We start from the raw sequence: 27,024 nt of genomic DNA, 5'->3' as shown, positions 1-27,024 counted from the left end.
GTTTCTTAATGACAGTTTTATATTATTAATTTTGAATTTTTCATTTCATTACTTGCTTAATGCAGTTTCTGTAACTGAATCTCCTCAATGATTGTAGGTTCAGTCAGCAGCTCTGGATGAGATGTTTCAGCAAACTGAAGATATTACATATCGATACCACAAAGCAGCCTTGCTGCTGGAAGGACTGACTAAAATACTGCAAGACCCTGCAGATATAGAAAATGTACACAAGTGTAAGTTTATGTTGAATAATGAAAATATTGAAAACAAAATTGAATTAATGCATTGTAAAGTAACACTGAAGTCATCACCTGTTTTTTATCTCTCTCTGTTTGCAGATAAATCTAGCATCGAGCGAAGGCTTTCTGCACTTTGCTATAGCACAGTGGCTGTATATGAGCAGTAGGAATATCCCGAGGACCAGATGGTGTGAACATAAGGGACCACATCAGTGATACTGCACTTTTTTCACTACAGCTTAATTGTTGTCCTTGTTCTGCCCCACGTGGAAAATGATTCTTACATTTCTGTGGTGACTACCAAAGAAACAGCAGCATATTCAAAGAGGAGAAATTCCAAAAGTACACTTGCCTTACTGATCCAGCAGCTCCTTCTTCTTCCTAGCAACAGAATTTAAAAGAATCTCTCTTCACATTTCAAACTGATCCTTGTACGTGTGCTTTGAACTTGAATGATCAGGGTTTGGGTTTTTTTTTTTTCCTCATGAGGTTTATAGAGAGTGGATCCTTCTGCATCAGGTACAAAAAGACATTTCCCTCAGAAGATTCCCTCAAAAGTTTGTGAAAAATTTTTTTTTAAGTTGTCAGTAAAATGTGGCAGAGTGAATCTGGGAAATCCTAACCATGTGCAAGTGCTGTTGGAAGCTTTTGGGGCTAAGCTGGCTTGTGTCGGAGCTCACATGTTGTAAACATGGCTCAGCTTGTCATATGAAGGGATGGTGAGAAAGCGCTTTTTTACACAGGGGAAAGATGGTAACAGAAGAAATTGCGCTCCATCTGTGCAAAATCCCCAGTGGGTTTTCAGCTGATGTGGATACAATTTGATGATCTTCTTCCAAAATATTTTGTTTTGCACTAATTTACTAAAGCAACTGTATATTCATTTTTGAAGAACTATATAAAAAAAAATTAGAGAAAGAAGGCACAATGGACTTGGCTGAATTTCATTTCAGTGTACATAAAATTCTTTTCAGAATTTCAAATGTAGCTTCTAGAAGACTTTCAAACAAACTGTAAAAAAAAACTTGTATTCATGTGAACCTTTCCATTTTATACCTATTTGTCTAATACTTGAGTAACTACTGCTCTGGACTTTCTCAGTAATAGCAATGTTGAGTTGCTGGTTGTTTGCTTTTTATATAGATTTGGTTGCATCTTCTGTTGTGCATGCGATATGTGCATTAATGCCTGCAGTCTCTAGGGGTGTAATGACAGTTCTCTGTAGTTTGTTTCTTGGGCAGTATTACAATAAATACTGTAAACTGAAAGGTTCTGCAAGGAACCATGCAAAACCAGAAAATAATGTTGGGGTTTGAGATGCTGATAAATTGATGTAGAATATCTACATACTGTGTGTGAAAAATCAGGATTATTTTGTGTGCATTTTGGGGGAGAGGTGGGAAGCTTCATTTAGCCTTATAGGCATTATCATTTCAAGCATCCCATGAGACCATCAGGACAGCGATTTGCAAAGTATTTAGGCAGATCAGCTTCTCTGGAAATGGTTCCTATACTTTATTTTTGGGACTTTTTTTTGTTACTCAACTGCTTGAATACTTGAATAAACCATTCTCCAGGACAAAATCATTTTAATCCTCTTAAACACAGTGGTCTGAACTATTTGACAAAGTTGTACAGGGCTTACATCAAAATACTGTTTCAGTGTTTGGATAACCATGTGTTTCCTTTACTTTGACAGAGTAATGTACTTTTTACCTTATTTATCTGTATGAAATTCCAACAGTTAATTTGAAAGTGTTTGTTTATATAATGTTTGTATTTTTAGGTCTTTAATACGGTGTTTCTACCTCTCCTTTGTAATTGCATGCATTATTCTTGAAACTAGGTAATAACTCACTGAACTGTTGCGTAATAGCCTTTTTATTATGGCCTGTATAAATGTATATTAAGGTAAAAATAAATACTGACACTAGAAGTGTTTCTATGGTAAAACTGAGTTTTTGTGTCTTTATAACCAAAGGCCAGTGGTGTTAACTTCAAAAAACACAGGTTTGTATTTTGCTGGTTAAACCAGTTGCTGAACGTTCCCCTCAGCGGTTGGACATGCCACCAGGTCAGGATGGGGTGACTTGCTGGAGTTTGTTATCTCTGGATAGCTCTGGCACAAAGTGTCCCTGAGTTTGTTTTTCCCTTGCTTTAGGAAAACAATTTACCCTGCCTTTTTTTTTTTTAACTTGGATTTGAAAACAAGTATGCTAAGTAGGTTCCTGGGTAACAGCTGTATGTTCTTTCAACAAGGTGCTTATTTGTTGCCTCTAGCAAAGAGGGGCTGTCTGGGCTGCCAAAACAGTATATACAGAGCTAATTGAATGAAAAATTGACAGTTAAGTTACAATTTCTACCCAAACTTTAAAAAAAAAAATGCTTTGTTCACTGTGTAGCTAATATCCTCTCTCGCATCTGAGGTGTGCTGTGGTAGTTGGTATGTGGCTGCTGTATTTCTTAGTTGTACTATGAAATTTTTCCCAATTTATTATTTTAAAAAACCCTATGCTTGTCACTGGCACGTAAAGAGGATGAGGAAGGAGTGAGCAGGGAATGCTAATGATACATCTGAACACGAATGTAGGAACAAAGCAAAAGCCTTAATGCACAAGTCTAGGAGATAGGCTGCTTTTCCCAGGAACTCACTGTTTTTTGTTGGTTTTCTTTTTTTTCTCAGGATTCAAGCTCATTCTCCTTCCACTCTTGCCAGCAAGACTACAGCTGCACAAACAGGAGGAGAAGAAAAGGGCTATTCTTTTTTCCTGTTTTCAGGAGGAGGAGGAGACCAGTGTTCATGGCCTGTCTTTCTGCATAAACTCGTTCCACAAAGATCCTGAAGCTGTCCTCTGTCTTCAGCTTGCCACACTGAACAGCAGGTGCTTGTTTCTACAACATACTTTTTTTTTTTACAGCCTTTGAAAGATAGAACTTGAAAGGAGATATCTGATTGTGCTGCTTTTCTAGTTCAGCTCTCTAGCATCTACTTGAGCACCATGTTCCGTACTTGTTCCACTCTCTCCATAGTGTATAATGTCAACTGATGAATCTAAAACACATTTTGATTCTGACATTTGCTTTTTATAAGCAAGAAGTTGAACTCTCAGCCCTTCCTCTGATACAGAGAATGAAATCTAGCTAATTTAACTTGCAACTAAGATACTACAAATTATTCTGGGAAGCATTTTTCAGTTGAGAGGTGTGAGTTGTTCCTGGGACTCACTAGGTTCTTGTTACTTTCTCGTACAGCGACGTCAAGGTATTACCGTCATCATCTCTGGGTTCAGAGGCAGTTAACCATTGTGATCCACTGGTGTGTCAGCACTCTGCAGTGCATAGCCCAGCTGCACCGAAGAGGGAAGTTTTCTTTTTCTTCTAGAGCAAGTAAAGCTGGATACTGCTGCTTTCAAAGCTTGTTGAGGCTTTGAAATTCAGATAAGCTGGCTTGTGACCTGACTTGTGACCCACCTCCTTTCTGACTCCTGCTTCCTCTCCTGGTTTTTTGTGTGGTTTTCTTTTTTTTTTCTTTAATTTTGATTCTTTGACTTCCTTGTCTGCTCTGAACTTTGCTTGCTACTATCTTTTTTGACTGTCCAGGATGCCTTTAAGTCTTTAAGCGAATCTCCTTTTATCCTGAACTTCCCTGTCTGACCTGAGCAGTAGCCCTGGCTGTGGCTTTTTAAAAAGTGCCCGCGTAGCTCCTCCTTTCTGTAGATCAGTGAAGTGTATCTCAGTAACCCCTCTCGGGAGGTCTTTAAGTCAGCTGGAGCCCAGTCTCACTAAGTCTTGGCACTGATTCTTCGGACAAACACCTTTTCAATAGGCTTTTGTATGTGGCAGGCTCCCCCTCCTCTTGGGCTGAAAGCAAACTAAGTGCCAGTGGTGCTGTTGAGTCTTGTTGCAGTCTTTGTGCCAATCATTTTCATTGTTTCTTTGTGTCACTTTCACATTTTCTATGGCCCCTGCTATGTCTACAATGCAGCCCACAGACCATGGCTCTGTACTACACAGTTTTTTTTCTTGCAAATGTGAGATCAGCCACAGCTTTCAAAACAAGTGATGCCATAAATGAACTGAGCTGTATTTATTTGTGTAGGTTCCTTAAAACCTCTCCGTTGTTAATCTTCTGTACCCGCTTTCATGATTCAGTGCTGTTTGGGCTTCTGTATCTGCCCATCGTCTCGTGTCACTGGCCAGATTGTGTGACTTTTAGAAAACACTTGGAACTCAAGACTAGGTAGACATTTAAGCAGAAATTGAGGATTGTCAGCCTGGCTAAAAACTTGGAAGTTCTGTGAGCGTGGTGTGTGAGCTAAAGAAACATTTATTGATTAGCTGTGTTATTTGGTGGACTCTTGAAACCAAATACTGCATAGCTTATCTTCTAAACCAAAGTCCCCCTTCCCCAGGCTCTGCTAGATGCTTTTGGGAGCAGGGCAAGGAACAGGACAAAGGCATCCTCCCCAGGCCCAGTGCAGGGCAGGAGCCTGTCTCACCGCTGTGCCTTGCTATAATTGACTCCAAGAGGGGAGCGAGAGCAAGGGCCTGCAAGGAGTGGAGGGGAGAGGGGAGTCTCAAGCTCAGCTTCTCAATAAACCATCTCTTGCTGCTGTTAAGTATAGCCCTGGGGATTAGAGCATCCCCAGCACTGCTTACCTCCCAATTCCTCTGGAGTTCAATTACTTTCCCATAAATAGTTCCCTTCTTTATTGTCTCTTAGTGACTGAATAAAAATAGAAAACGCTGTCAGCTCCTAGGCGTGGGGAGCACACTGCAGACCATGCATTTCAGCGGGTGCTGTCTGAGGTATTCTTCCATCTCACATGAGATCCCACACTTCCCCGAAATCCACGTCTCACCCTGCCGCTCCAGGGAGACTCAACTGATATTTTGCAATGCTTGAAATGCCGTCAACCTTGTTTCCTGTCCATAATTGGCTAATAGATGTCCCTGACAAGGACAAAAGGGACTGTCTCCCAGGATGCAGCATGCTGCTGCTCTCATTTCTGCAATTACAGAGAAGCCTTAAAACCAGGTTTCTGCAAAAGCGTGGCACAGTACCAACCTGCTGGCCACTGGGATGAACTGGGACGTTTGCCTCCTCTGTGTGACGCAAAGCACAAGAAGCACTGCTGTGGCATGAAAACCCTTGGGCTGAAGGGTGAGAATTTTACAGGCTGTGGAGAAAATGGCTACTCTGGAAAACATCAGTAAATGACCATCTCCCTGCTCCTGCAGATACCTCTTGGTGGGTGTGCTGCCTGCAGAGAGGATGTATGGCAGCACTGTTTCCCCAGGCCCAGTGTAATACTCCATGCTGATAGCTCAAAGACTTTTACTCCGATTGCAGTAGCGCTAATTCCTTATCTAATTTTCCTTGGACCTCCAGACAGTGTGGTGCCTGGACAGAGCCCCAACCTGCCCTGCCCGCAAGGATGCCAACAGGATCAAGGAGAGCATGTTTGCGTCAGGTAATGCTCCTACAAGGAATGTTCCCACTTCTCCTACCCTTGTCTTCTGGAATGCAAACCCCACTCCTTTTTGTATATCACAGTGCAAGGGCCCTGTCGAGCCCAGCCTGTTTTTCCTTTACATGTTGCCTCCTGCACACAAGTATTGGCAGTTGTTCTTGTCGTTCTTTTCCATGGCAGACTGTTTACTGCTGAGATTTGTGCAATAGCTTGTGAAATGTTCATGTGCTGGCTGAGCCACAGCCCAGGAGTTGCCAGCAAAGCCAACCAACTTCACGAAAGCCAAGTTTTGTGTCTCGGGGGTAGTCGTGGTTCAGGCACAGCCTGCTGAGCTAAAGGGCTGCCCCCAGCCTTAGCCAGCCATGCTGATCTGGGAAAATGTCATGAAATTTTTTTTGGGGGGTGGGGGGGAGCAAGTGCTCCATGCTAGCCCCATCTCCTGGGCATGAGCACCCAGCTGCTGGCCCTCTGCATCACAGAGGTGTGTGGAGGGCAGAGATTTAGTTGGGCACAGTTTCAGCTGAGGAGCAGTAGCAATAAATGGCCTGTGTAAGAGTGTGTCGGAAACGGTAGCACAGAACAACCTGAGAGTAATTTTCAAATAATCCCCTTGCATTTCTTAGAACAAGTTGTGGCAGGACTATTTTTAACTGGAATGAGCCCAGCCTTGTCTCAGCTCCTTTCCCTGCCTTTTTTTTTTTTTTGGCTTGTTTCCCACATGAGTGCTGTATCAAGGTTAATTCGACTGTCCTGGCCAGGCTATTCCCGTTGATTGCTTTGCCTCCTACAAAACACCACCTGCATTTTCAGCGCTTGCTGGCCAGTTTTCCTTGAAGGACTCATCTCTCCCTCCTGCCGATGCAGGAGGTTGCTGGAAGGGTGCCACGATCCCCTTCACCAGTGCTTGGGCTCAGAAAACACCGCCCAAATACGAGTAAGTTCACGCAGCATTTGCTCTGCAGGGGGAAAACCGAGGGGTAAATCTGCCCCGTGCCACGTACCCTCTTTAGATAAGCAACCCCGAGGGGGACTTTGCCCCCCGACTCCTCACGCAATACGTTTCCCTGCCCCACATCCGTTAGCGTTTCGCAACCTGCTGGGCCCCAGTCCGTGCCAAGACCCAGTTCCCACCCACGGGGGAGCCCACGGGGGACTGGCAGCTTTTTGCCAGCAGCTGGCACTCCTGCAAGGCAGCCTACAGAAGCGGAGGCGCTGGGACGAAGGGAAGAAGCATTCCTGACGGTAGGAATCAAGGTCCTGGCCCTGCTTGCCGGTTCCCGGGGAGGGGGGCGGGGGGGGCCTGCCCGGTTCCTGCCGCCGGGGGTTGTCGGTTCACGTTCTTCGCTCTCGTCTTTTCGCTCTTTCCTCTGATGCTTTTGCCAAACTCCCTGCTCTCTTCGTGTTCTCTAAGCTCACGCCTGCAGCTACAGGACGCTGCTCCGGACCCTGCCAGCTCCAGCCTCCGCAGGAAGCGATACGGTTGCAACGTCCCTCCTGCCCGCCGGCGGGAAGGTGCTCAGCAGCTCGGCAAAGCCGCTTCTTCTTCCTCCTCCTCCTCCTCCTCTTCTTCTTCCTCCTCCTCCGGGGCCGACCGTTAACCCCCGGCCCGGAAACCGGGCCCGGGCCGCTGCCGCAGGGGGTTGGCGGGACCCCTGCACACACCCCCCCCGCGCGGGCCGCTTCCATTCTGGGGGGAATGAAGTTGGGAGGCGGTGGCCCTGCGGCCTCTCCCATTCTACCTCCGGGGTGGGGGTGGGGGTGGTGTAAGTCTGTAGGGTAGGGTGGGGTGGAAGGGAGGTGCCGTCACGTGAGCGGAAAGCGGAAGCGGCCTGAGGCGAAGGGGGGATCCTGGCGGGCGGCGGCCCCGGGTGGGCGGAGGGGTCTTTCCCGGGGGTTGTGGGCCTTTCCCGGGGGCGGCGGCACCAGTGCGTGGACGGGGGAGGTCCGCGGTCGGGGAGGCTTCGCCTCAGCCCGGTTGGCGCTCGCGGGGAGGTGTCTGGGGGTTCCACGGAGGTCGGTGGGGTTCCTCGCCGTGGCCTTGCTGGGTAGTGCTCGGTACCGGGATGCGAGGAAAGGCTGCCTTCCCGGACCTAGGCCACGGCCGGGAGCTGCCCTTCGATTGCTTGCGTGACACCCTTGCTATTGTACTGATGTTTGCTTCTCAAACTTTTCAAAGTCACAAACTGCATTAGATTATTTAAGGTTTCAGGAAGATGTGGCAGAATTAGGACTAAATGATAGCAGATATCAGCCCTCGAGCTGGGGAGATGGGAACGCAGCTGGTGGTTGAGAGTGTGTCCAATCCTTGTGGGAATAGTTGGTTTCCGTTTGTAGGACGGAGGGCCCGTAGTGAGCTGCGTCTTGCTGCTCTCCCTTTGCAGCGCTGAGCAGCCATGCAGAGGATGCAGGAGGTCGTTGGGCGGGCGAGAGCCGCCTTCAAGTCGGGCCGGTGCCGCTCGCTCGAGTTCAGGATGCAGCAGCTGAAGGCCCTGGAGCGGATGGTGCGGGAGAAGGAGGAGGAGATCCTGGCAGCCATCAAGGCAGATCTGCACAAGGTGTGGGCTGGGGGGAGGTTTCTCCCTTCTGCTGTGCCTGGACAGCGGTCAGCCCTGGAGGGCAAGCGGGAGGGCCAAGGGCTGCCTTTGCTGTGCCAGATGGCTTTTGCTGATGTCCCCCACGGTCCTGGCTCTGCCCGTGTCCCGCCAAGGTCTGCTACCGCCATTTCTGAGAAGGAGCTAGTCTAAGGCAGGTCCTGGCTGCCAGGCTTTGGTTTTTGCTGCACACGAAGCCCCGCGCACCCAGACTGACCGTCTTCTCTCGGGGATCCTTTGGGGCAGCACGACCAACCTCAGACACTTTGCACCAGCAGAATTTACCTTGCTTCCCTGGTCTGCTGTAGCGGGTGTAGAAGATGGGTGCCTTCACCATCCCTTCCCAAGCTTCCTGTTGTTGCAGAGTGGACACAATGCATACAGCCATGAGATCCTGGGCGTTCTGGGGGAGCTGGCCCTGGCCATGGACAAGCTGCCGTCCTGGGCAGCCCCTCAGCCTGTGAAGAAGAACCTGCTGACGATGCGGGATGAGGCCTACATCTGCCTCGAGCCGCTGGGGGTGGTGCTGATCATCGGGGCCTGGAACTACCCCTTTGTCCTGATCATGCAACCTTTGATCGGGGCCATCGCAGCAGGTAGGGACCCGCCACAGCTCCTCTCCTTTGTGGGTCCGTGGGTGGGTGCTGCAGGAGGCAGGGGAGGAGTGCGAGGGCTCAGTGGCCGTGCTGCGTTTGTCTTGTAGGTAATGCCGTGGTGGTGAAGCCATCAGAGATCAGCGAGAACACGGCTCAGCTGGTGGCTGATCTCCTCCCCCAGTACCTTGACCGGGTGAGTTAGCGCTTTCTCTAGGCAGGGGGCAAGTTGAGGAAGGAGACAGCCCTCAGGAGAGCCTGGTGCTCATATGTCTTCTTGGTCTTAATGTGTGGTAGAAGCTCCACAGCCTGTATCAGCACTGGTCTCAATCTTCATTTTGTTTAGTTCATGTGGCATAAAGTGGCAAGCGAAACTGTTTAAGGGGAGGGAGCAGAGCTTCCCTCTGTTATCGATATCCTTTGTCCAGCTCCTATCGTAATGCACAAGTGAGTGTCCACCGTGCAAAGCTGCTGCCTTGACATATTTGCTTTAAATCAAGGTAATTATAATGCTCTTTTTTGCCCTGCAGGAGCTGTATCCTGTGGTCACTGGAGGAGTACCTGAGACAACAGAGCTGCTGACGCAGAGATTTGATCACATCCTGTATACTGGTAACTCCACAGTGGGCAAAATCGTGATGGCAGCAGCCGCCAAGCACCTGACGCCCGTCACCCTGGAGCTGGGTGGGAAGAGCCCCTGTTACATTGACAAGGACTGTGACTTGGCTGTTGCCTGCAGGTCAGGTTGCTGATGCCCTTGGTGGGGCAGGGACCCCGTGGGCAGGTGGACATCTCTGGGCCATTGTTTCCAGACCGTGGGTGTCACCCAGGCGCTGTTGGCCAGGCTGTGGGGTCTGGAAGGGACTGGCTGTGGAGAAACCATCTCCTTTTCCCCCACAGGCGGATAACGTGGGGGAAGTACATGAACTGTGGGCAGACCTGCATCGCCCCAGACTACATTATCTGTGACCCATCCATCCAGAGCAAGGTGGTGGAGAACATCAAGGCGACTTTGCAGGTGAGCGTTGGAGTTCCTCGTGCTGTGGGAGTTGTTCCTGTTACAGCCCACGTCTGAGTTTCTGGAGCTGCAGCCCTGGAGCTGTGGCTGTTGTGACGGTGTGTTGAGCGCTTTGGTTCTGCTGTGCCCTTTGGCAGGAGTTCTATGGGGAAGACGTGAAGTCATCTCCGGATTACGAAAGGATCATCAACAAGCGTCACTTCAAGAGGATCCTGGGCCTGTTGGAAGGGCAGAAGATTGCTCACGGGGGAGAGGCTGATGAGGCCTCCTGCTTCATAGGTGCTTCTGGCAGCTGTTGGGGAGGGGAGGTGGTAGCAGGTGCCTTTTGGGGGCTGAGGGTGGCTGTGGCTTGTTTGGTGTGTGTTGTACGCAGGCGGTGCCCAGGACGAGGTCCTGCGATGGACCGTGTCTCCTGTCCTGCTCACACCGTCTCCTTCCCGCCTGTTTGCCTCAGCACCGACTATCCTCACCGACGTTTCTCCGGAGTCAAAGGTGATGGAGGAGGAAATCTTTGGACCGGTCCTTCCCATTCTGACCATGAAGAGCGTAGATGAAGCCATCGAGTTCATCAACCGTCGGGAGAAGCCCCTTGCCCTGTATGTCTTCTCCAACGACAAGAAGGTGGGTCTGGGCTGTGCTCCCCTACGGAGGCTTCTCTGCTCAGGTGAATCCTGAACGTGGCCAGTCCCAGGCACGGCTCCCCTGTATCTTCTCCTCTTTGGATGTGAATCACAGCATTTGGCTCGCGGGGCCGCCAGTGTCCCCAGAGCTGCTGGAGGCTCCCAGCCTCCTGCTGAAGGACTCTGCGTTTCCATGACTTTTGTGAAATAGAAGGATAAAAAGCTGAATTTCCTTGTTGGTGCCATGTAGTCTTTCATGGTTAATTTAGTTACTTGTAATATAGTGCCACGGAGGCGAGCTCCCAGGTGTCCGTCTTTGCCATCCGTCCTCTGAACTTTCCCACTTTCCTTGACTTAACGCTGCATAGAGAGGCCTTGTCTGAGTTGTCTGCGAGAGAAAGTGAACACGATGGCCTGTTGGCTCGTAGCTCCCTCCCAGTCCTGCTCAGGTGCATGGTCTGGACTCTTCTGGGCCTTTGTAACAGTTTTGTTTGTTTGTTTTCTTTTGCCAGTTAATCAAAAGAGTCATCTCGGAAACCTCCAGTGGGGGTGTGACTGGAAATGATGTCATCATGCATTTCTTCCTCTCAACCTTACCCTTTGGTGGTGTTGGTAAGTTACTGGAGCTTCTTAAGTGTTGTGACTTGCTGCGCGGTGTGACCCAGGGAGCAGCAGCTGATGGTTTGTGTCTGCCTGTTACAGCTGAAGGGTCTCTGTATAGCAGATCTCAATAATAAGAAGAATTATTATTTCTGGGAGTACATGAGGACAGGGGCCAAAAAGGAGAAAACTGGGTGTGGTTTTGGGAAGACTGAAGCATCTAGTGCAGACTGATGTGAAAGGTGCTTTAAAAACACGAGCTGCGACTGGAGCGATTGCAGTAATTGCAGGAGGAAGGGTAGGACTTCAGCTTGGGGAGGATTGGAACAGGCTACAGAACAGCCTTTGGGAGCTTTGCAGAAGAGGGTTTGGGTGTTTACAGCGCTCGCAAGCTGACAGTGAACCAGCAGCGTTGTGCTGCTGTGAACAGCGCACGCTGTCCTGGAATTGAAAAACGGAGGTGTACCCTGCAAAGCTCCTCAGGAAACCCTTCTCACACGGCACCGGTCGGATCTCAGAGCCTCGGCACGGTGCTTTGAGAGGGAGCTAAATCTAGGGAAGAGGTGGGGATGGGCACAGCGAGCAGTGCCCGCAGGAAGACAAGGAAATACTGGCGAGCGTGTAGTGAAAAGGAGGTGGGGAAGAAGCAGGATGGAGTACAGGTGGACATCTTAGAGACTGAGAAGTGCTGCCGAGAGGAAGGATCAGTTGTCCTCTCTGCAGGCACGTGGAGGAGAAGTTGTGCTTTTAAACTGGAGCAAGGCAGATGCAGGGCAGGTAACGTGTAGCGCAGCTGGCAAGCAGCTGAAATTTTCCTGTGCTGCTTCTTGCCCTGCTGGTGGCCCCAAGCAGCCAAAGGTTTGACTGGCTGAGCCTGCGGAGTGACCTGCCTGGGTTGTGTCCCTCAGGTAACAGCGGGATGGGCGCCTACCACGGCAAGCACAGCTTTGAGACCTTCTCCCACCGCCGTGCCTGCTTGATCAAGGACCTGAAGATGGAGGGTATGAACAATCTCCGGTACCCACCTAGCAGCCAGAAGAAAGTGGACTGGGCCAAGTTCTTCCTCTTGAAGCGATTTAACAAGAGCCGAGTGGGACTGGTCATCCTGGCCCTGCTGGGGATTGTGGCAGCGGTGGTGATAAAGGTGAGCTTTGGGTCTTGGCCCTCTGCGTGAGTGCATGTGTGATTCATCTGACCTTCTGCAAGTTCACCCTTTGCAGCTGCAGCCCTTTCTTAGAGCCTGGCCTGTTTTTTCTGTCATGAGGCTTATGATATCTGGCCCACCTGAAACTATCAAGATCTGCTTCTTGCTCTTGCAAGTGGTACCTAGAACAGAAATGTCCTCCGAGAGATGTCCTACGCTGCTGTAGGATTTGTTGCCCTGCCTCGGTAGGGGACGCCTGTCAGAAGCTCCCTCCAGAGGCAGAGGTTGGTACGTTTTGGAGAGGAGAGGAGTGCTTTCGACTCCAGGCCTTTCTTGAGCAGCGTTGTGAGCTGCTCCACATGCAGCCTAGCCCAGACGGCTGCAGTTCTGAGCCGTGGTGCCCTGGGAAGGGAGGCTGTGTCCTAAAGCCCAGGGCTGTGAGGAGCTCTTGCTCCTCACCCGGTTGCAGCCGCCATCTGACCCTAGCTCGGTAATTTCTGCTTCCTCCCTGCTCCTGGCTGGCTAGTGCGGAAGGGTGGGATGTCCTCCCCTCTCTGCAGGAGGCAGAAGCCTGCTGGTGCTGGCTGGAGGACTCGAGACGCCTCCCGAGGTGGAGGGGTAAGACCTAAAACTCCCAAGTGTGTTCGCTGGTGGTTCTCCGTGGCTGGCAGACCAGGCACGATGTGCAGCTGCGCCAGCTGCTGCTTGCAAGGATGGCAGGGTGGATGAGGACTCTGCCCTTCAGTCTGCTCTGTGTAGCGACTCCCGCGAGGAGACGAGACATGCAGGAGCCCAGCAAGCTGGGGGAAATAACCTGCCTGCTTATTTGGGTGCAGGAGGAGGTGTAAGAGCCAACAAGCAGCTGAGGCCTTGAAGCCCCAGCCAGGAAGGCAGCCCCTGTCTAGGTGAATGCCTTCTCAGCGGAGGGGGGAAACTCACGGCGTCTTGAAATGATTTGGGTTTTCTCAGAATCACCAGTCTGTGCTGAAGAGAAAAGCTCTCTTGCTTGTGCTGGCTGTTCAGAGGCTGGGCTGGCTGAGTGTGTGGTAAGGAGGAGCAGGTTTCAGAGCACTGCTGTGGCTGTCACAGTGAGGTAGGAGCCTTTTTCTTCTCCTGCGTGTAGACGTGGTTTGAGATGGGGCAAAGTGTCTTGTCTGAGTAGTGACTGTGGGGCCTGCAGAAGGTTCGCCCTGGAGCCGGAGAGCGATGCTTTCCCTGGCAGTGCTCGGAGCTCGCACAGCGTCCGAGATAACCAGTCCGTGCATGCTGAGGGGGCAGGAGACCGGCGAGCTGGACCCTGGGGAAGTCACCCTGAGCGAAGGAGCTTTGCTTCAGGCTGTTCTAGAAGGGGAGCTGGTTTTGTTTCAGCAAATGCTTCACAGGACGTTGGTGTTGTGTTTTGCTTTCACAGATGGTTTGCTGCTGAAGAGCGGAGAAGGCGCCACGTGCAAGTCATACTCCGAGTGCTCGCTATGTGTCTGTTCCTTTAAGCTGAGAAGTCATTTTTTTCTTTCGTACTGGGTCATTTCAGTGGGCTGTTGAGCGCACAGAGTAACCTTAGGGAGGCACTAACCAAGAGAAGGCTCGGACTCCTGTTTACTAAGAAGCCATTCTGATACGGAGGGACCACTGGGTGCAAGCTCTCGAAAGGAGGACTGCAGAGCAAGAAATACCAGTCCCTACGTCCACCCCGTGCCACGCAGAGCTCTGCTCCCAGGGACGCGTATGCTGCGTCTTGCACCGAACCACTTCCCTTTCTCCAGTGACAAAGAGGAGCTTAAGTTTTTCAGCTGGGATTGGGTTGACAGTGTTTTCCCTGCAGCGTTCGGGATGGTCTGTCTTCTGCTGTGCCCCAAACAAGCACCCTCTTGGTGACGAGTCTGAGACAAGCTGTGCTGGCTGATGCGTCTTACCGATAGCAGTGGTAATGAATAAGCCTAGTGAGGTTCCCCTTGCCGTTTCATTGAGGTGAAATGTTCCTGGATGTCTGCGAAGCAGAGTCGTCCACAACTGGTCAGGGGATGCAGGCTGACGCCCTTTTTGGGGCTCTGGGTTTCATCGTGTGCCTGTAACCATTATCTGGCAGTTAGCAAATTCCAGAGACGCTACCTGCGCTGCCTGTGTTTTGCCGCTAAGCGTGTCTCGGGCTCATACAAGAGAACTTTCAGGCCTCCTGTTTAGAGAAGTGGGAATCACAAAGTGCCCTGTTGTGGGTTAGCCCGGCTGGGCATCTGCGCCCCACACAGCCACTCGCTCACTCCCCCAGCGGGACAGGGCAGAAGATCGGCAGGGTAACAGGGAGAAAACTTGTAGGTTGAGATAAAGCTCGTTTAGTAGGTAAAGCGAAAGCTGGGCGTGCAAGCAAGCCAATTAAGGAATACGTGAACTACTTCCCCTCAGCAGGCAGATGTTCAGCCATCCCCAGGAGAGCAGGGCTTCATCGCACGTAACGGTGACTTGGGAAGACAGACGCCGTAACTCGCACTGTCCGCTCCCCACCTTCCTCTTCTTTTGCCCCCCAGCTTGTATGGCTGAGCACGACGTCCTAGTGTCTGGAATATCTGTCGCTTTGGTCAGTTGGGGTCAGCTCTCCCAGCCGTGTCCCCTCCCCGCTTCTTGCCAACCCCAGCCTACGCGCTGGCGGGGCGGTGTGAGAAACAGAGAGACCTTGACGCTGTGCAAGCGCTGTTCAGCAACAGCTAAACCACGGGCGTGTTACCGACACGGTTTTCGTCACAAATCCAAAATGCGGCACCATCCTAGTGGGAAGAAACTTGGCGACTGTGACGAAAATGAACTCCATCCCAGCCAAAACCAGTACAAACCCCTTCCTGGTCAGATTCCTCCAAGGGAAAACAATTACTGAAAGAGCGTGTACTCCTTTGTGTTTGAGCTTCTGGGTCTGCCGTAATCGTGCCCTGGGAGATAATATGGGGCTTGTCCTAGCCTGGGGAGAGGACACTGGAGAAATTTAAGGTGAATGGACATTAGAAATCTTCAACGTTTAAATAAGGAAAAATTAAAAATGCAATTGCTCACCACAGAGTAGAAGATTACATTTAGTGCGCAACAGGTGGGGGTTCTTCATGTCTGTTGAAAATCCATGTGCTAAGCCTTTTTAATGATCTATTTTGCAAGTACTAAATAAACACTGAGAATTTAAATAATAAACCGAGCGTGTAAGTCCCTGCAGCGTCCTGGGGAATCCTGCTCATCCTCTGCCGCTCCTGGCTCTGGCCAGGGCTTGGCCAACGATGACACGTGTGTTGCGAGGAGTGCGGGTCCCCACCGCCATGACCTCCTGCTCGTGGGGAAGGATCCCTCAGAGCTGTGGCAGGGGAGCACAGGCAGGCTGCCGAAGAGGAGCCCGGAGATGGGCAGGTTGTGGGGCAGGGCGGTGCTGGGAGTGGTGGAGGAGCTGGACTGTTTCTTCTATCCTGTCCTGTGCAAATCCATCCCCTGATTGCCCCCCATCTGCAGGTGCTGCCCATTTGAAGTTTGATGAGATCCGGATGATAGCGCCGGCTGCGTTCGTCGGCTCCCAACGGCTGCTGTGGCACGTTGAAAGCGATCCCCCAGCCTTGTGCGTTCAGCGTGGGCGAAGCCGCGTGGGCTCTCGCAATCCCACACGGGTGGTTGAGCCGCTGCTGTGGCCAAACACAGCAATCCAGGGCTTGCGTATTCACAGAGCGGGGATATATCTAGGTAAAGGGCAACTTGTATCGAGCAAGAGCCCTGTGCCTGGGCCAGCTATCCTCTTGTGGGAGGAGGGATCGCTCTGAGCCGTTTCAGGGGAAGGGCTTGCGCTGGCTGCAGGAGACTGGTGGAGAGAGAAGCTTCTCTGAAGGTAACTTTCTTTTTTTTCTTCATTTTTTATTGAGTCGTCTCCTTTCTTGGTCAGGATCAGGGCTGTGTCACGCAGCTGCGGTGTCAGGCAGGGAAGGGCACGTTTTGACGGTTGCAAGGGAACCCCGGTGTCTCGTTTCGTTAGGCAGGGACTGCAGGCAGATCTCTCGTCCTGACTAAAAAAGTGAAAGACTGCTCCCGGGAAGCAGGATGAAACCTCTGCAATGTTCCGGCGTGTTTCTGCAAAGCCACGCGGGTGCCTTGCAGTTTTGGGAAGACGGGTGCAGGCTGGCTCTAGGTGCACAGCTCTGCTTCCAGCCGAGGCCAGGGTCATCTCCATGCTTCAGTTCCTCGGGAGCATCCCTGTGAGCAGAGGGTGGGGTGGCTGGTGGGTTTAAGGGTATCCCCGAGCTAGGAGGAAGCACCCGCAGAAGAAGATTTCTCAGCCACCACCGGAGGTGCTGGATTGCCATGAGAGGTGCCCTCCCTTGGTGGATCCTGTGCGGCTAGGATGGGGCATTGGAGGGTGTAAGCCCTGAGCAGTTGCCTGGGGAGCAGGAGCCACCCACGGAGGAGAACATCTCCGAGCCTTGCGCCAGGTGGGATATCTCTTGGTGGTGTCCCCACGTTGAGTGTTCCCAGGCCCAAGTAGCCCTTGGCGGGCCCATAGCGAACCGGGTCTTGCTGCTCTCCCTTTGCAGCGCTGAGCAGCCATGCAGAGGATGCAGGAGGTCGTTGGGCGGGCGAGAGCCGCCTTCAAGTCGGGCCGGTGCCGCTCGCTCGAGTTCAGGATGCAGCAGCTGAAGGCCCTGGAGCGGATGGTGCGGGAGAAGGAGGAGGAGATCCTGGCAGCCATCAAGGCAGATCTGCACAAGGTGTGGGCTGGGGGGGAGGTTTCTCCCTTCTGCTGTGCCTGGACAGCGGTCAGCCCTGGAGGGCAAGCGGGAGGGCCAAGGGCTGCCTTTGCTGTGCCAGATGGCTTTTGCTGATGTCCCCCACGGTCCTGGCTCTGCCCGTGTCCCGCCAAGGTCTGCTACCGCCATTTCTGAGAAGGAGCTAGTCTAAGGCAGGTCCTGGCTGCCAGGCTTTGGTTTTTGCTGCACACGAAGCCCCGCGCACCCAGACTGACCGTCTTCTCTCGGGGATCCTTTGGGGCAGCACGACCAACCTCAGACACTTTGCACCAGCAGAATTTACCTTGCTTCCCTGGTCTGCTGTAGCGGGTGTAGAAGATGGGTGCCTTCACCATCCCTTCCCAAGCTTCCTGTTGTTGCAGAGTGGACACAATGCATACAGCCATGAGATCCTGGGCGTTCTGGGGGAGCTGGCCCTGGCCATGGACAAGCTGCCGTCCTGGGCAGCCCCTCAGCCTGTGAAGAAGAACCTGCTGATGATGCGGGACGAGGCCTATATCTGCCTCGAGCCGCTGGGGGTGGTGCTGATCGTCGGGACCTGGAACTACCCCTTTGTCCTGGTCGTGCAGCCTTTGATCGGGGCCATCGCAGCAGGTAGGGACCCGCCACAGCTCCTCTCCTTTGTGGGTCCGTGGGTGGGTGCTGCAGGAGGCAGGGGAGGAGTGCGAGGGCTCAGTGGCCGTGCTGCGTTTGTCTTGTAGGTAATGCCGTGGTGGTGAAGCCATCAGAGATCAGCGAGAACACGGCTCAGCTGGTGGCTGATCTCCTCCCCCAGTACCTTGACCGGGTGAGCGTGGCCTCGTGTCGGTCCCTGGGTTTCTATGTGCCGTGGTGACGTACGGGGTTGGGGTGACGCCAGCGCTCTCGCCCCGCAGGAGCTGTACCCTGTGGTCACTGGGGGGGCAGCCGAGATGAAAGCGCTGCTGATGCAGAGATTCGATCACATCCTGTATACTGGTAACTCCACAGTGGGCAAAATCGTGATGGCAGCAGCCGCCAAGCACCTGACGCCCGTCACCCTGGAGCTGGGTGGGAAGAGCCCCTGCTACATTGACAAGGACTGTGACTTGGCTGTTGCCTGCAGGTCAGGTTGCTGATGCCCTTGGTGGGGCAGGGACCCCGTGGGCAGGTGGACATCGCTGGGCCATTGTTCTCAGACCGTGGGTGTCACTCAGGCGCTGTTGGCCGGGCTGTGGGGTCTGGAAGGGACTGGCTGTGGAGAAACCATCTCCTTTTCCCCCACAGGCGGATAACGTGGGGGAAGTACGTGAACTGTGGGCAGACCTGCGTCGCCCCAGACTACATTATCTGTGACCCATCCATCCAGAGCAAGGTGGTGGAGAACATCAAGGCGACGCTGCAGGTGAGCGTTGGAGTTCCTCGTGCCGTGGGAGTTGTTCCTGTTACAGCCCACGTCTGAGTTTCTGGAGCTGCAGCCCTGGAGCTGTGGCTGTTGTGACGGTGTGTTGAGCGCTTTGGTTCTGCTGTGCCCTTTGGCAGGAGTTCTATGGGGAAGACGTGAAGTCATCTCCGGATTACGAAAGGATCATCAACAAGCGTCACTTCAAGAGGATCCTGGGCCTGTTGGAAGGGCAGAAGATTGCTCACGGGGGAGAGGCTGATGAGGCCTCCTGCTTCATAGGTGCTTCTGGCAGCTGTTGGGGAGGGGAGGTGGTAGCAGGTGCCTTTTGGGGGCTGAGGGTGGCTGTGGCTTGTTTGGTGTGTGTTGTACGCAGGCGGTGCCCAGGACGAGGTCCTGCGATGGACCGTGTCTCCTGTCCTGCTCACACCGTCTCCTTCCCGCCTGTTTGCCTCAGCACCGACTATCCTCACCGACGTTTCTCCGGAGTCAAAGGTGATGGAGGAGGAAATCTTTGGACCGGTCCTTCCCATTCTGACCATGAAGAGCGTAGATGAAGCCATCGAGTTCATCAACCGTCGGGAGAAGCCCCTTGCCCTGTATGTCTTCTCCAACGACAAGAAGGTGGGTCTGGGCTGTGCTCCCCTACGGAGGCTTCTCTGCTCAGGTGAATCCTGAACGTGGCCAGTCCCAGGCACGGCTCCCCGCAGGACCTGTGTCTTCTCCTCTTTGGATGTGAATCACAGCGTTTGGCTCGCGGGGCCGCGAGTGTCCCCAGAGCTGCTGGAGGCTCCCAGCCTCCTGCTGAAGGACTCTGCGTTTCCATGACTTTTGTGAAATAGAAGGATAAAAAGCTGAATTTCCTCGTTGGTGCCATGTAGTCTTTCATGGTTAATTTAGTTACTTGTAATATAGTGCCACGGAGGCGAGCTCCCAGGTGTCCGTCTTTGCCATCCGTCCTCTGAACTTTCCCACTTTCCTTGACTTAACGCTGCATAGAGAGGCCTTGTCTGAGTTGTCTGCGAGAGAAAGTGAACACGATGGCCTGTTGGCTCGTAGCTCCCTCCCAGTCCTGCTCAGGTGCATGGTCTGGACTCTTCTGGGCCTTTGTAACAGTTTTGTTTGTTTGTTTTCTTTTGCCAGTTAATCAAAAGAGTCATCTCGGAAACCTCCAGTGGGGGTGTGACTGGAAATGATGTCATCATGCATTCCGTCCTCTCAACCTTACCCTTTGGTGGTGTTGGTAAGTTACTGGAGCTTCTTAAGTGTTGTGACTTGCTGCGCGGTGTGACCCAGGGAGCAGCAGCTGATGGTTTGTGTCTGCCTGTTACAGCTGAAGGGTCTCTGTATAGCAGATCTCAATAGTAATAATAATAATAACATTAATAGTAATAGTAACAATTATTTCTGGGAGTACATGAGGACAGGGGCCAAAAAGGAGAAAACTGGGTGTGGTTTTGGGAAGACTGAAGCATCTAGTGCAGACTGATGTGAAAGGTGCTTTAAAAACACGAGCTGCGACTGGAGCGATTGCAGTAATTGCAGGAGGAAGGGTAGGACTTCAGCTTGGGGAGGATTGGAACAGGCTACAGAACAGCCTTTGGGAGCTTTGCAGAAGAGGGTTTGGGTGTTTACAGCGCTCGCAAGCTGACAGTGAACCAGCAGCGTTGTGCTGCTGTGAACAGCGCACGCTGTCCTGGAATTGAAAAACGGAGGTGTACCCTGCAAAGCTCCTCAGGAAACCCTTCTCACACGGCACCGGCCGGATCTCAGAGCCTCGGCACGGTGCTTTGAGAGGGAGCTAAATCTAGGGAAGAGGTGGGGATGGGCACAGCGAGCAGTGCCCGCAGGAAGACAAGGAAATACTGGCGAGCGTGTAGTGAAAAGGAGGTGGGGAAGAAGCAGGATGGAGTACAGGTGGACATCTTAGAGACTGAGAAGTGCTGCCGAGAGGAAGGATCAGTTGTCCTCTCTGCAGGCACGTGGAGGAGAAGTTGTGCTTTTAAACTGGAGCAAGGCAGATGCAGGGCAGGTAACGTGTAGCGCAGCTGGCAAGCAGCTGAAATTTTCCTGTGCTGCTTCTTGCCCTGCTGGTGGCCCCAAGCAGCCAAAGGTTTGACTGGCTGAGCCTGCGGAGTGACCTGCCTGGGTTGTGTCCCTCAGGTAACAGCGGGATGGGCGCCTACCACGGCAAGCACAGCTTTGAGACCTTCTCCCACCGCCGTGCCTGCTTGATCAAGGACCTGAAGATGGAGGGTATGAACAATCTCCGGTACCCACCTAGCAGCCAGAAGAAAGTGGACTGGGCCAAGTTCTTCCTCTTGAAGCGATTTAACAAGAGCCGAGTGGGACTGGTCATCCTGGCCCTGCTGGGGATTGTGGCAGCGGTGGTGATAAAGGTGAGCTTTGGGTCTTGGCCCTCTGCGTGAGTGCATGTGTGATTCATCTGACCTTCTGCAAGTTCACCCTTTGCAGCTGCAGCCCTTTCTTAGAGCCTGGCCTGTTTTTTCTGTCATGAGGCTTATGATATCTGGCCCACCTGAAACTATCAAGATCTGCTTCTTGCTCTTGCAAGTGGTACCTAGAACAGAAATGTCCTCCGAGAGATGTCCTACGCTGCTGTAGGATTTGTTGCCCTGCCTCGGTAGGGGACGCCTGTCAGAAGCTCCCTCCAGAGGCAGAGGTTGGTACGTTTTGGAGAGGAGAGGAGTGGTTTCGACTCCAGGCCTTTCTTGAGCAGCGTTGTGAGCTGCTCCACATGCAGCCTAGCCCAGACGGCTGCAGTTCTGAGCCGTGGTGCCCTGGGAAGGGAGGCTGTGTCCTAAAGCCTAGGGCTGTGAGGAGCTCTTGCTCCTCACCCGGTTGCAGCCGCCATCTGACCCTAGCTCGGTAATTTCTGCTTCCTCCCTGCTCCTGGCTGGCTAGTGCGGAAGGGTGGGATGTCCTCCCCTCTCTGCAGGAGGCAGAAGCCTGCTGGTGCTGGCTGGAGGACTCGAGACGCCTCCCGAGGTGGAGGGGTAAGACCTAAAACTCCCAAGTGTGTTCGCTGGTGGTTCTCCGTGGCTGGCAGACCAGGCACGATGTGCAGCTGCGCCAGCTGCTGCTTGCAAGGATGGCAGGGTGGATGAGGACTCTGCCCTTCAGTCTGCTCTGTGTAGCGACTCCCGCGAGGAGACGAGACATGCAGGAGCCCAGCAAGCTGGGGGAAATAACCTGCCTGCTTATTTGGGTGCAGGAGGAGGTGTAAGAGCCAACAAGCAGCTGAGGCCTTGAAGCCCCAGCCAGGAAGGCAGCCCCTGTCTAGGTGAATGCCTTCTCAGCGGAGGGGGGAAACTCACGGCGTCTTGAAATGATTTGGGTTTTCTCAGAATCACCAGTCTGTGCTGAAGAGAAAAGCTCTCTTGCTTGTGCTGGCTGTTCAGAGGCTGGGCTGGCTGAGTGTGTGGTAAGGAGGAGCAGGTTTCAGAGCACTGCTGTGGCTGTCACAGTGAGGTAGGAGCCTTTTTCTTCTCCTGCGTGTAGACGTGGTTTGAGATGGGGCAAAGTGTCTTGTCTGAGTAGTGACTGTGGGGCCTGCAGAAGGTTCGCCCTGGAGCCGGAGAGCGATGCTTTCCCTGGCAGTGCTCGGAGCTCGCACAGCGTCCGAGATAACCAGTCCGTGCATGCTGAGGGGGCAGGAGACCGGCGAGCTGGACCCTGGGGAAGTCACCCTGAGCGAAGGAGCTTTGCTTCAGGCTGTTCTAGAAGGGGAGCTGGTTTTGTTTCAGCAAATGCTTCACAGGACGTTGGTGTTGTGTTTTGCTTTCACAGATGGTTTGCTGCTGAAGAGCGGAGAAGGCGCCACGTGCAAGTCATACTCCGAGTGCTCGCTATGTGTCTGTTCCTTTAAGCTGAGAAGTCATTTTTTTCTTTCGTACTGGGTCATTTCAGTGGGCTGTTGAGCGCACAGAGTAACCTTAGGGAGGCACTAACCAAGAGAAGGCTCGGACTCCTGTTTACTAAGAAGCCATTCTGATACGGAGGGACCACTGGGTGCAAGCTCTCGAAAGGAGGACTGCAGAGCAAGAAATACCAGTCCCTACGTCCACCCCGTGCCACGCAGAGCTCTGCTCCCAGGGACGCGTATGCTGCGTCTTGCACCGAACCACTTCCCTTTCTCCAGTGACAAAGAGGAGCTTAAGTTTTTCAGCTGTGATTGGGTTGACAGTGTTTTCCCTGCAGCGTTCGGGATGGTCTGTCTTCTGCTGTGCCCCAAACAAGCACCCTCTTGGTGACGAGTCTGAGACAAGCTGTGCTGGCTGATGCGTCTTACCGATAGCAGTGGTAATGAATAAGCCTAGTGAGGTTCCCCTTGCCGTTTCATTGAGGTGAAATGTTCCTGGATGTCTGCGAAGCAGAGTCGTCCACAACTGGTCAGGGGATGCAGGCTGACGCCCTTTTTGGGGCTCTGGGTTTCATCGTGTGCCTGTAACCATTATCTGGCAGTTAGCAAATTCCAGAGACGCTACCTGCGCTGCCTGTGTTTTGCCGCTAAGCGTGTCTCGGGCTCATACAAGAGAACTTTCAGGCCTCCTGTTTAGAGAAGTGGGAATCACAAAGTGCCCTGTTGTGGGTTAGCCCGGCTGGGCATCTGCGCCCCACACAGCCACTCGCTCACTCCCCCAGCGGGACAGGGCAGAAGATCGGCAGGGTAACAGGGAGAAAACTTGTAGGTTGAGATAAAGCTCGTTTAGTAGGTAAAGCGAAAGCTGGGCGTGCAAGCAAGCCAATTAAGGAATACGTGAACTACTTCCCCTCAGCAGGCAGATGTTCAGCCATCCCCAGGAGAGCAGGGCTTCATCGCACGTAACGGTGACTTGGGAAGACAGACGCCGTAACTCGCACTGTCCGCTCCCCACCTTCCTCTTCTTTTGCCCCCCAGCTTGTATGGCTGAGCACGACGTCCTAGTGTCTGGAATATCTGTCGCTTTGGTCAGTTGGGGTCAGCTCTCCCAGCCGTGTCCCCTCCCCGCTTCTTGCCAACCCCAGCCTACGCGCTGGCGGGGCGGTGTGAGAAACAGAGAGACCTTGACGCTGTGCAAGCGCTGTTCAGCAACAGCTAAACCACGGGTGTGTTACCGACACGGTTTTCGTCACAAATCCAAAATGCGGCACCATCCTAGTGGGAAGAAACTTGGCGACTGTGATGAAAATGAACTCCATCCCAGCCAAAACCAGTACAAACCCCTTCCTGGTCAGATTCCTCCAAGGGAAAACAATTACTGAAAGAGCGTGTACTCCTTTGTGTTTGAGCTTCTGGGTCTGCCGTAATCGTGCCCTGGGAGATAATATGGGGCTTGTCCTAGCCTGGGGAGAGGACACTGGAGAAATTTAAGGTGAATGGACATTAGAAATCTTCAACGTTTAAATAAGGAAAAATTAAAAATGCAATTATTCACCACAGAGTAGAAGATTACATTTAGTGCGCAACAGGTGGGGGTTCTTCATGTCTGTTGAAAATCCATGTGCTAAGCCTTTTTAATGATCTATTTTGCAAGTACTAAATAAACACTGAGAATTTAAATAATAAACCGAGCGTGTAAGTCCCTGCAGCGTCCTGGGGAATCCTGCTCATCCTCTGCCGCTCCTGGCTCTGGCCAGAGCTTGGCCAAACATGACACGTGTGTTGCGAGATGCCTCAGCACAGGAGTGCTGGTCCCTACTGCGATAACCTTCTGGCAGGGAGCACAGGCAGGCTGTCAAAGAGCAAGGTGGTGGAGAACATCAAGGCGACGCTGCAGGTGAGCGTTGGAGTTCCTCGTGCCGTGGGAGTTGTTCCTGTTACAGCCCACGTCTGAGTTTCTGGAGCTGCAGCCCTGGAGCTGTGGCTGTTGTGACGGTGTGTTGAGCGCTTTGGTTCTGCTGTGCCCTTTGGCAGGAGTTCTATGGGGAAGACGTGAAGTCATCTCCGGATTACGAAAGGATCATCAACAAGCGTCACTTCAAGAGGATCCTGGGCCTGTTGGAAGGGCAGAAGATTGCTCACGGGGGAGAGGCTGATGAGGCCTCCTGCTTCATAGGTGCTTCTGGCAGCTGTTGGGGAGGGGAGGTGGTAGCAGGTGCCTTTTGGGGGCTGAGGGTGGCTGTGGCTTGTTTGGTGTGTGTTGTACGCAGGCGGTGCCCAGGACGAGGTCCTGCCATGGACCGTGTCCCCTGTCCTGCTCACACCGTCTCCTTCCCGCCTGTTTGCCTCAGCACCGACTATCCTCACCGACGTTTCTCCGGAGTCAAAGGTGATGGAGGAGGAAATCTTTGGACCGGTCCTTCCCATTCTGACCATGAAGAGCGTAGATGAAGCCATCGAGTTCATCAACCGTCGGGAGAAGCCCCTTGCCCTGTATGTCTTCTCCAACGACAAGAAGGTGGGTCTGGGCTGTGCTCCCCTACGGAGGCTTCTCTGCTCAGGTGAATCCTGAACGTGGCCAGTCCCAGGCACGGCTCCCCGCAGGACCTGTATCTTCTCCTCTTTGGATGTGAATCACAGCGTTTGGCTCACGGGGGCCGCGAGTGTCCCCAGAGCTGCTGGAGGCTCCCAGCCTCCTGCTGAAGGACTCTGTGTTTGCACAGCTCCCTGTGTGTCCCAGCTGGCTGGCCCACGCTGGTGGATTCTGGTTCCTTGCATGTCTCCTGCCTCTGCTCCAGGCTCTATTGTGCCAGTTTCAGGAATTTAGGTCAGGGCTTTGCTCTGACACAACAGCCCCGGGCGTTTTGGGTGTGAGGGCTGAGGAGCACCCCAGGCTCCTGCAGATGTACCACTGCCTCCGATCTGTCCCGCTGAGATGGAGCCTTCTCATTCCAGTTCTGTTCCAGCTGGACAGATCTTGTGTTTAAGTAATGTAAAGCCAGCCTCTTTCAAGGAACAAGTCACAGTCTGTTCCCCTCCACAAAGGAGCATGCAGGTATCACCTTGGCACCCACCCACGCTGGTAAATGCTGTGGTGTTGGTGGCCTGTCTTGATTTCCCTCTGTTCTGTGCCATCTCTCATTCTGGATAGTTGTTCAGACAGGTGATATGAGAGACCTCCAGCAGTGGCGTGACAGGCAACGACGTCTTCATGCACTCTGGTTCCAGATCTACCCTTCAGCCGTGTGGGTAAGTCCCTGCTCCATCCCATATGCCTGGTTTCAGACTCCCAGAGGCAGCCTCTGACCCAGGTGCCGCCATGCCTGCTTGGCAATTCAGAAAGTTTCAGCTGCATTTTCCCATTAATATTATTTTCACTGGTGGGTTCCTTTGTAAAAAGGCTCATTAGTGGTTGGAGCAGTGTTGGTGCCAGTGGGAGAGGAAAACCCTCTGGCAAATCTGTCCACAGCTCAAGTTCTCCCATGCTGGGGCATGGCATGAATTTGCTTGTGGCCAAGTGGCTGTTTGAGTTTCCACGGTCACTGTCAGGCTCATGGCTTTGTGGCAGAGACAACCTGGCAGTGCGTAGAGGGCTGAGGTCTTGGGTGTTTCTGATGACAGGTTGCTGAATGTCCTTCTTATGTCCCACTGCTTGAAATAATAGGCTCTGTTCCTCTTGTTCTCAACCCCGGTGTAAATTTTGTGGGAGAAGCAGGACTGGCCCTGGGGAGGAGAGGACTGCTGCTGTTAACATTGCAAGGGTGGTTGCACACAACCAGCCTGAGCAGCACCAGTTCAAGGAAGCAAGCAGGTCCTCACTTATTTCTGGGTAGTTATTAAAGCTGCTCTTTGCTTCTCTGCCCTTCACCTTGCTCCAGGTGTGAGAAGCACCGTGACCAAGCTTTCCCGGTGTCCTGGGAGCTGCCAAACAATCTAAGAAGTGCAACTGTCACCATGCATGATGTGACCTGCCTAGGTTGTGTCCCTCAGGTAACAGCGGGATGGGCGCCTACCACGGCAAGCACAGCTTTGAGACCTTCTCCCACCGCCGTGCCTGCTTGATCAAGGACCTGAAGATGGAGGTTGTGAACAAACTCCGGTACCCGCCTGGCAGCCAGAAGAAGGTGGACTGGGCCAAGTTCTTCCTCCTGAAGCGATTTAACAAGGGCCGAGTGGGACTGTTCATCTTGGCCCTGCAGGGGATTGTGGCAGCAGTTTTGGCAAAGGTGAGCTTTAGGTCTCTGCTTTCTGCATGAGTATGTGTTCCCAACTCTGTCCCCTGAGCCCCACCTGGTCTCAGCCTCCATTGCCCCCTTGCCTCAGGCTCTGCTCCCTCCGTGTGACCCAGCCTTGTTTCTGTGCCTCTCTCGATGGTGTCCCCCGGACCAGAGGGACAATCAGCAATCAGCAGCACACCGGACCTGTAACTCGCCACTCGCTCCCTGCAGTCCTAGTGCTGAACAGTTTTTTGCTGCAATTTCTTTTCTTCTAAGGCAGCCAATGCACTGAAGAGGTAGAAGCAAATGAAACGTACCTAAAGCAGAGAAGTCCCAAGCTGGAGGCTCTAGCTCCTGCTGAAGCACAGGAATTGATTCAGACCTACACCATCGGTTGTGCCTCAGCCGTGAGTGGCAGCAGATGGAAGGAGGCAGCATCTGCCCTGCTTTGCAAACGGGAGCGCATCTAAAAGTTCTTGGGAATGGGGGAATCATTTGTCACAAGGGTGTCAAAACAAAGCCAGC

The 27,024-nt window shown here is 52.7% G+C and overlaps 3 protein-coding genes across 12 annotated transcripts in view; all 3 read left to right on the top strand.

Annotated features, from left to right (window-relative positions):
• Positions 1-2,192, top strand: part of ULK2 (unc-51 like autophagy activating kinase 2) — a 40,568-nt gene extending 38,376 nt beyond the window's left edge. Inside the window, exons 27-28 of the mRNA XM_049802502.1 lie at positions 98-233; positions 339-2,192. Of these exons, the coding sequence (XP_049658459.1) occupies positions 98-233; positions 339-406 (204 nt within the window). The 3' untranslated portion in view covers positions 407-2,192. The remainder of the gene's footprint in view (positions 1-97; positions 234-338) is intronic.
• A 4,513-nt stretch (positions 2,193-6,705) lies between these two features.
• On the top strand, positions 6,706-26,806 carry LOC126039297 (aldehyde dehydrogenase family 3 member A2-like). Of its 10 annotated transcripts, none has more exons than XM_049802269.1 (12): positions 6,706-6,955; positions 8,095-8,268; positions 8,669-8,900; positions 9,008-9,093; positions 9,428-9,636; positions 9,798-9,915; positions 10,053-10,194; positions 10,370-10,536; positions 11,048-11,147; positions 12,044-12,279; positions 13,249-13,372; positions 22,210-23,969. In XM_049802269.1, exons 2-11 carry the CDS (start codon positions 8,107-8,109, stop codon positions 13,327-13,329), a joined length of 1,533 nt encoding a protein of 510 aa, XP_049658226.1. In that variant the 5' UTR covers positions 6,706-6,955; positions 8,095-8,106; the 3' UTR covers positions 13,330-13,372; positions 22,210-23,969. The 10 variants fall into 10 exon arrangements, with proteins under 10 accessions (XP_049658226.1, XP_049658230.1, XP_049658229.1 ...); XM_049802273.1 differs by having other exon boundaries at positions 6,706-6,967; XM_049802272.1 differs by lacking the exon at positions 6,706-6,955 and adding an exon at positions 7,538-7,581.
• Positions 24,057-24,932, top strand: LOC126039299 (aldehyde dehydrogenase, dimeric NADP-preferring-like). Its single transcript, XM_049802279.1, has 3 exons — positions 24,057-24,179; positions 24,317-24,458; positions 24,634-24,932. Exons 1-3 carry the CDS (start codon positions 24,072-24,074, stop codon positions 24,852-24,854), a joined length of 471 nt encoding a protein of 156 aa, XP_049658236.1. The 5' UTR covers positions 24,057-24,071; the 3' UTR covers positions 24,855-24,932.
• Positions 26,807-27,024: the final 218 nt, after the last annotated feature.

This window comes from Accipiter gentilis, chromosome 6 (assembly GCF_929443795.1).
Source record: "Accipiter gentilis chromosome 6, bAccGen1.1, whole genome shotgun sequence".
NCBI lineage: Eukaryota > Metazoa > Chordata > Aves > Accipitriformes > Accipitridae > Astur > Astur gentilis.
The sequence above is the reverse complement of the archived record's forward strand: the minus strand, read 5'-3'. Positions and strand labels throughout refer to the sequence as shown.

Bases quoted from the DNA above. Each gene is read 5' to 3' on its own strand.
- LOC126039297 (XM_049802269.1), top strand. From the start codon at position 8,107: ATGCAGAGGATGCAGGAGGTCGTTGGGCGGGCGAGAGCCGCCTTCAAG. The intron at 9,094-9,427 runs GTGAGTTAGCGC...TTTGCCCTGCAG, and splicing joins TCCCCCAGTACCTTGACCGG to GAGCTGTATCCTGTGGTCAC. The intron at 11,148-12,043 runs GTAAGTTACTGG...TGTGTCCCTCAG, and splicing joins CTTACCCTTTGGTGGTGTTG to GTAACAGCGGGATGGGCGCC.
- LOC126039299 (XM_049802279.1), top strand. From the start codon at position 24,072: ATGCCTCAGCACAGGAGTGCTGGTCCCTACTGCGATAACCTTCTGGCA. The intron at 24,180-24,316 runs GTGAGCGTTGGA...GCCCTTTGGCAG, and splicing joins ACATCAAGGCGACGCTGCAG to GAGTTCTATGGGGAAGACGT. The intron at 24,459-24,633 runs GTGCTTCTGGCA...TGTTTGCCTCAG, and splicing joins TGAGGCCTCCTGCTTCATAG to CACCGACTATCCTCACCGAC.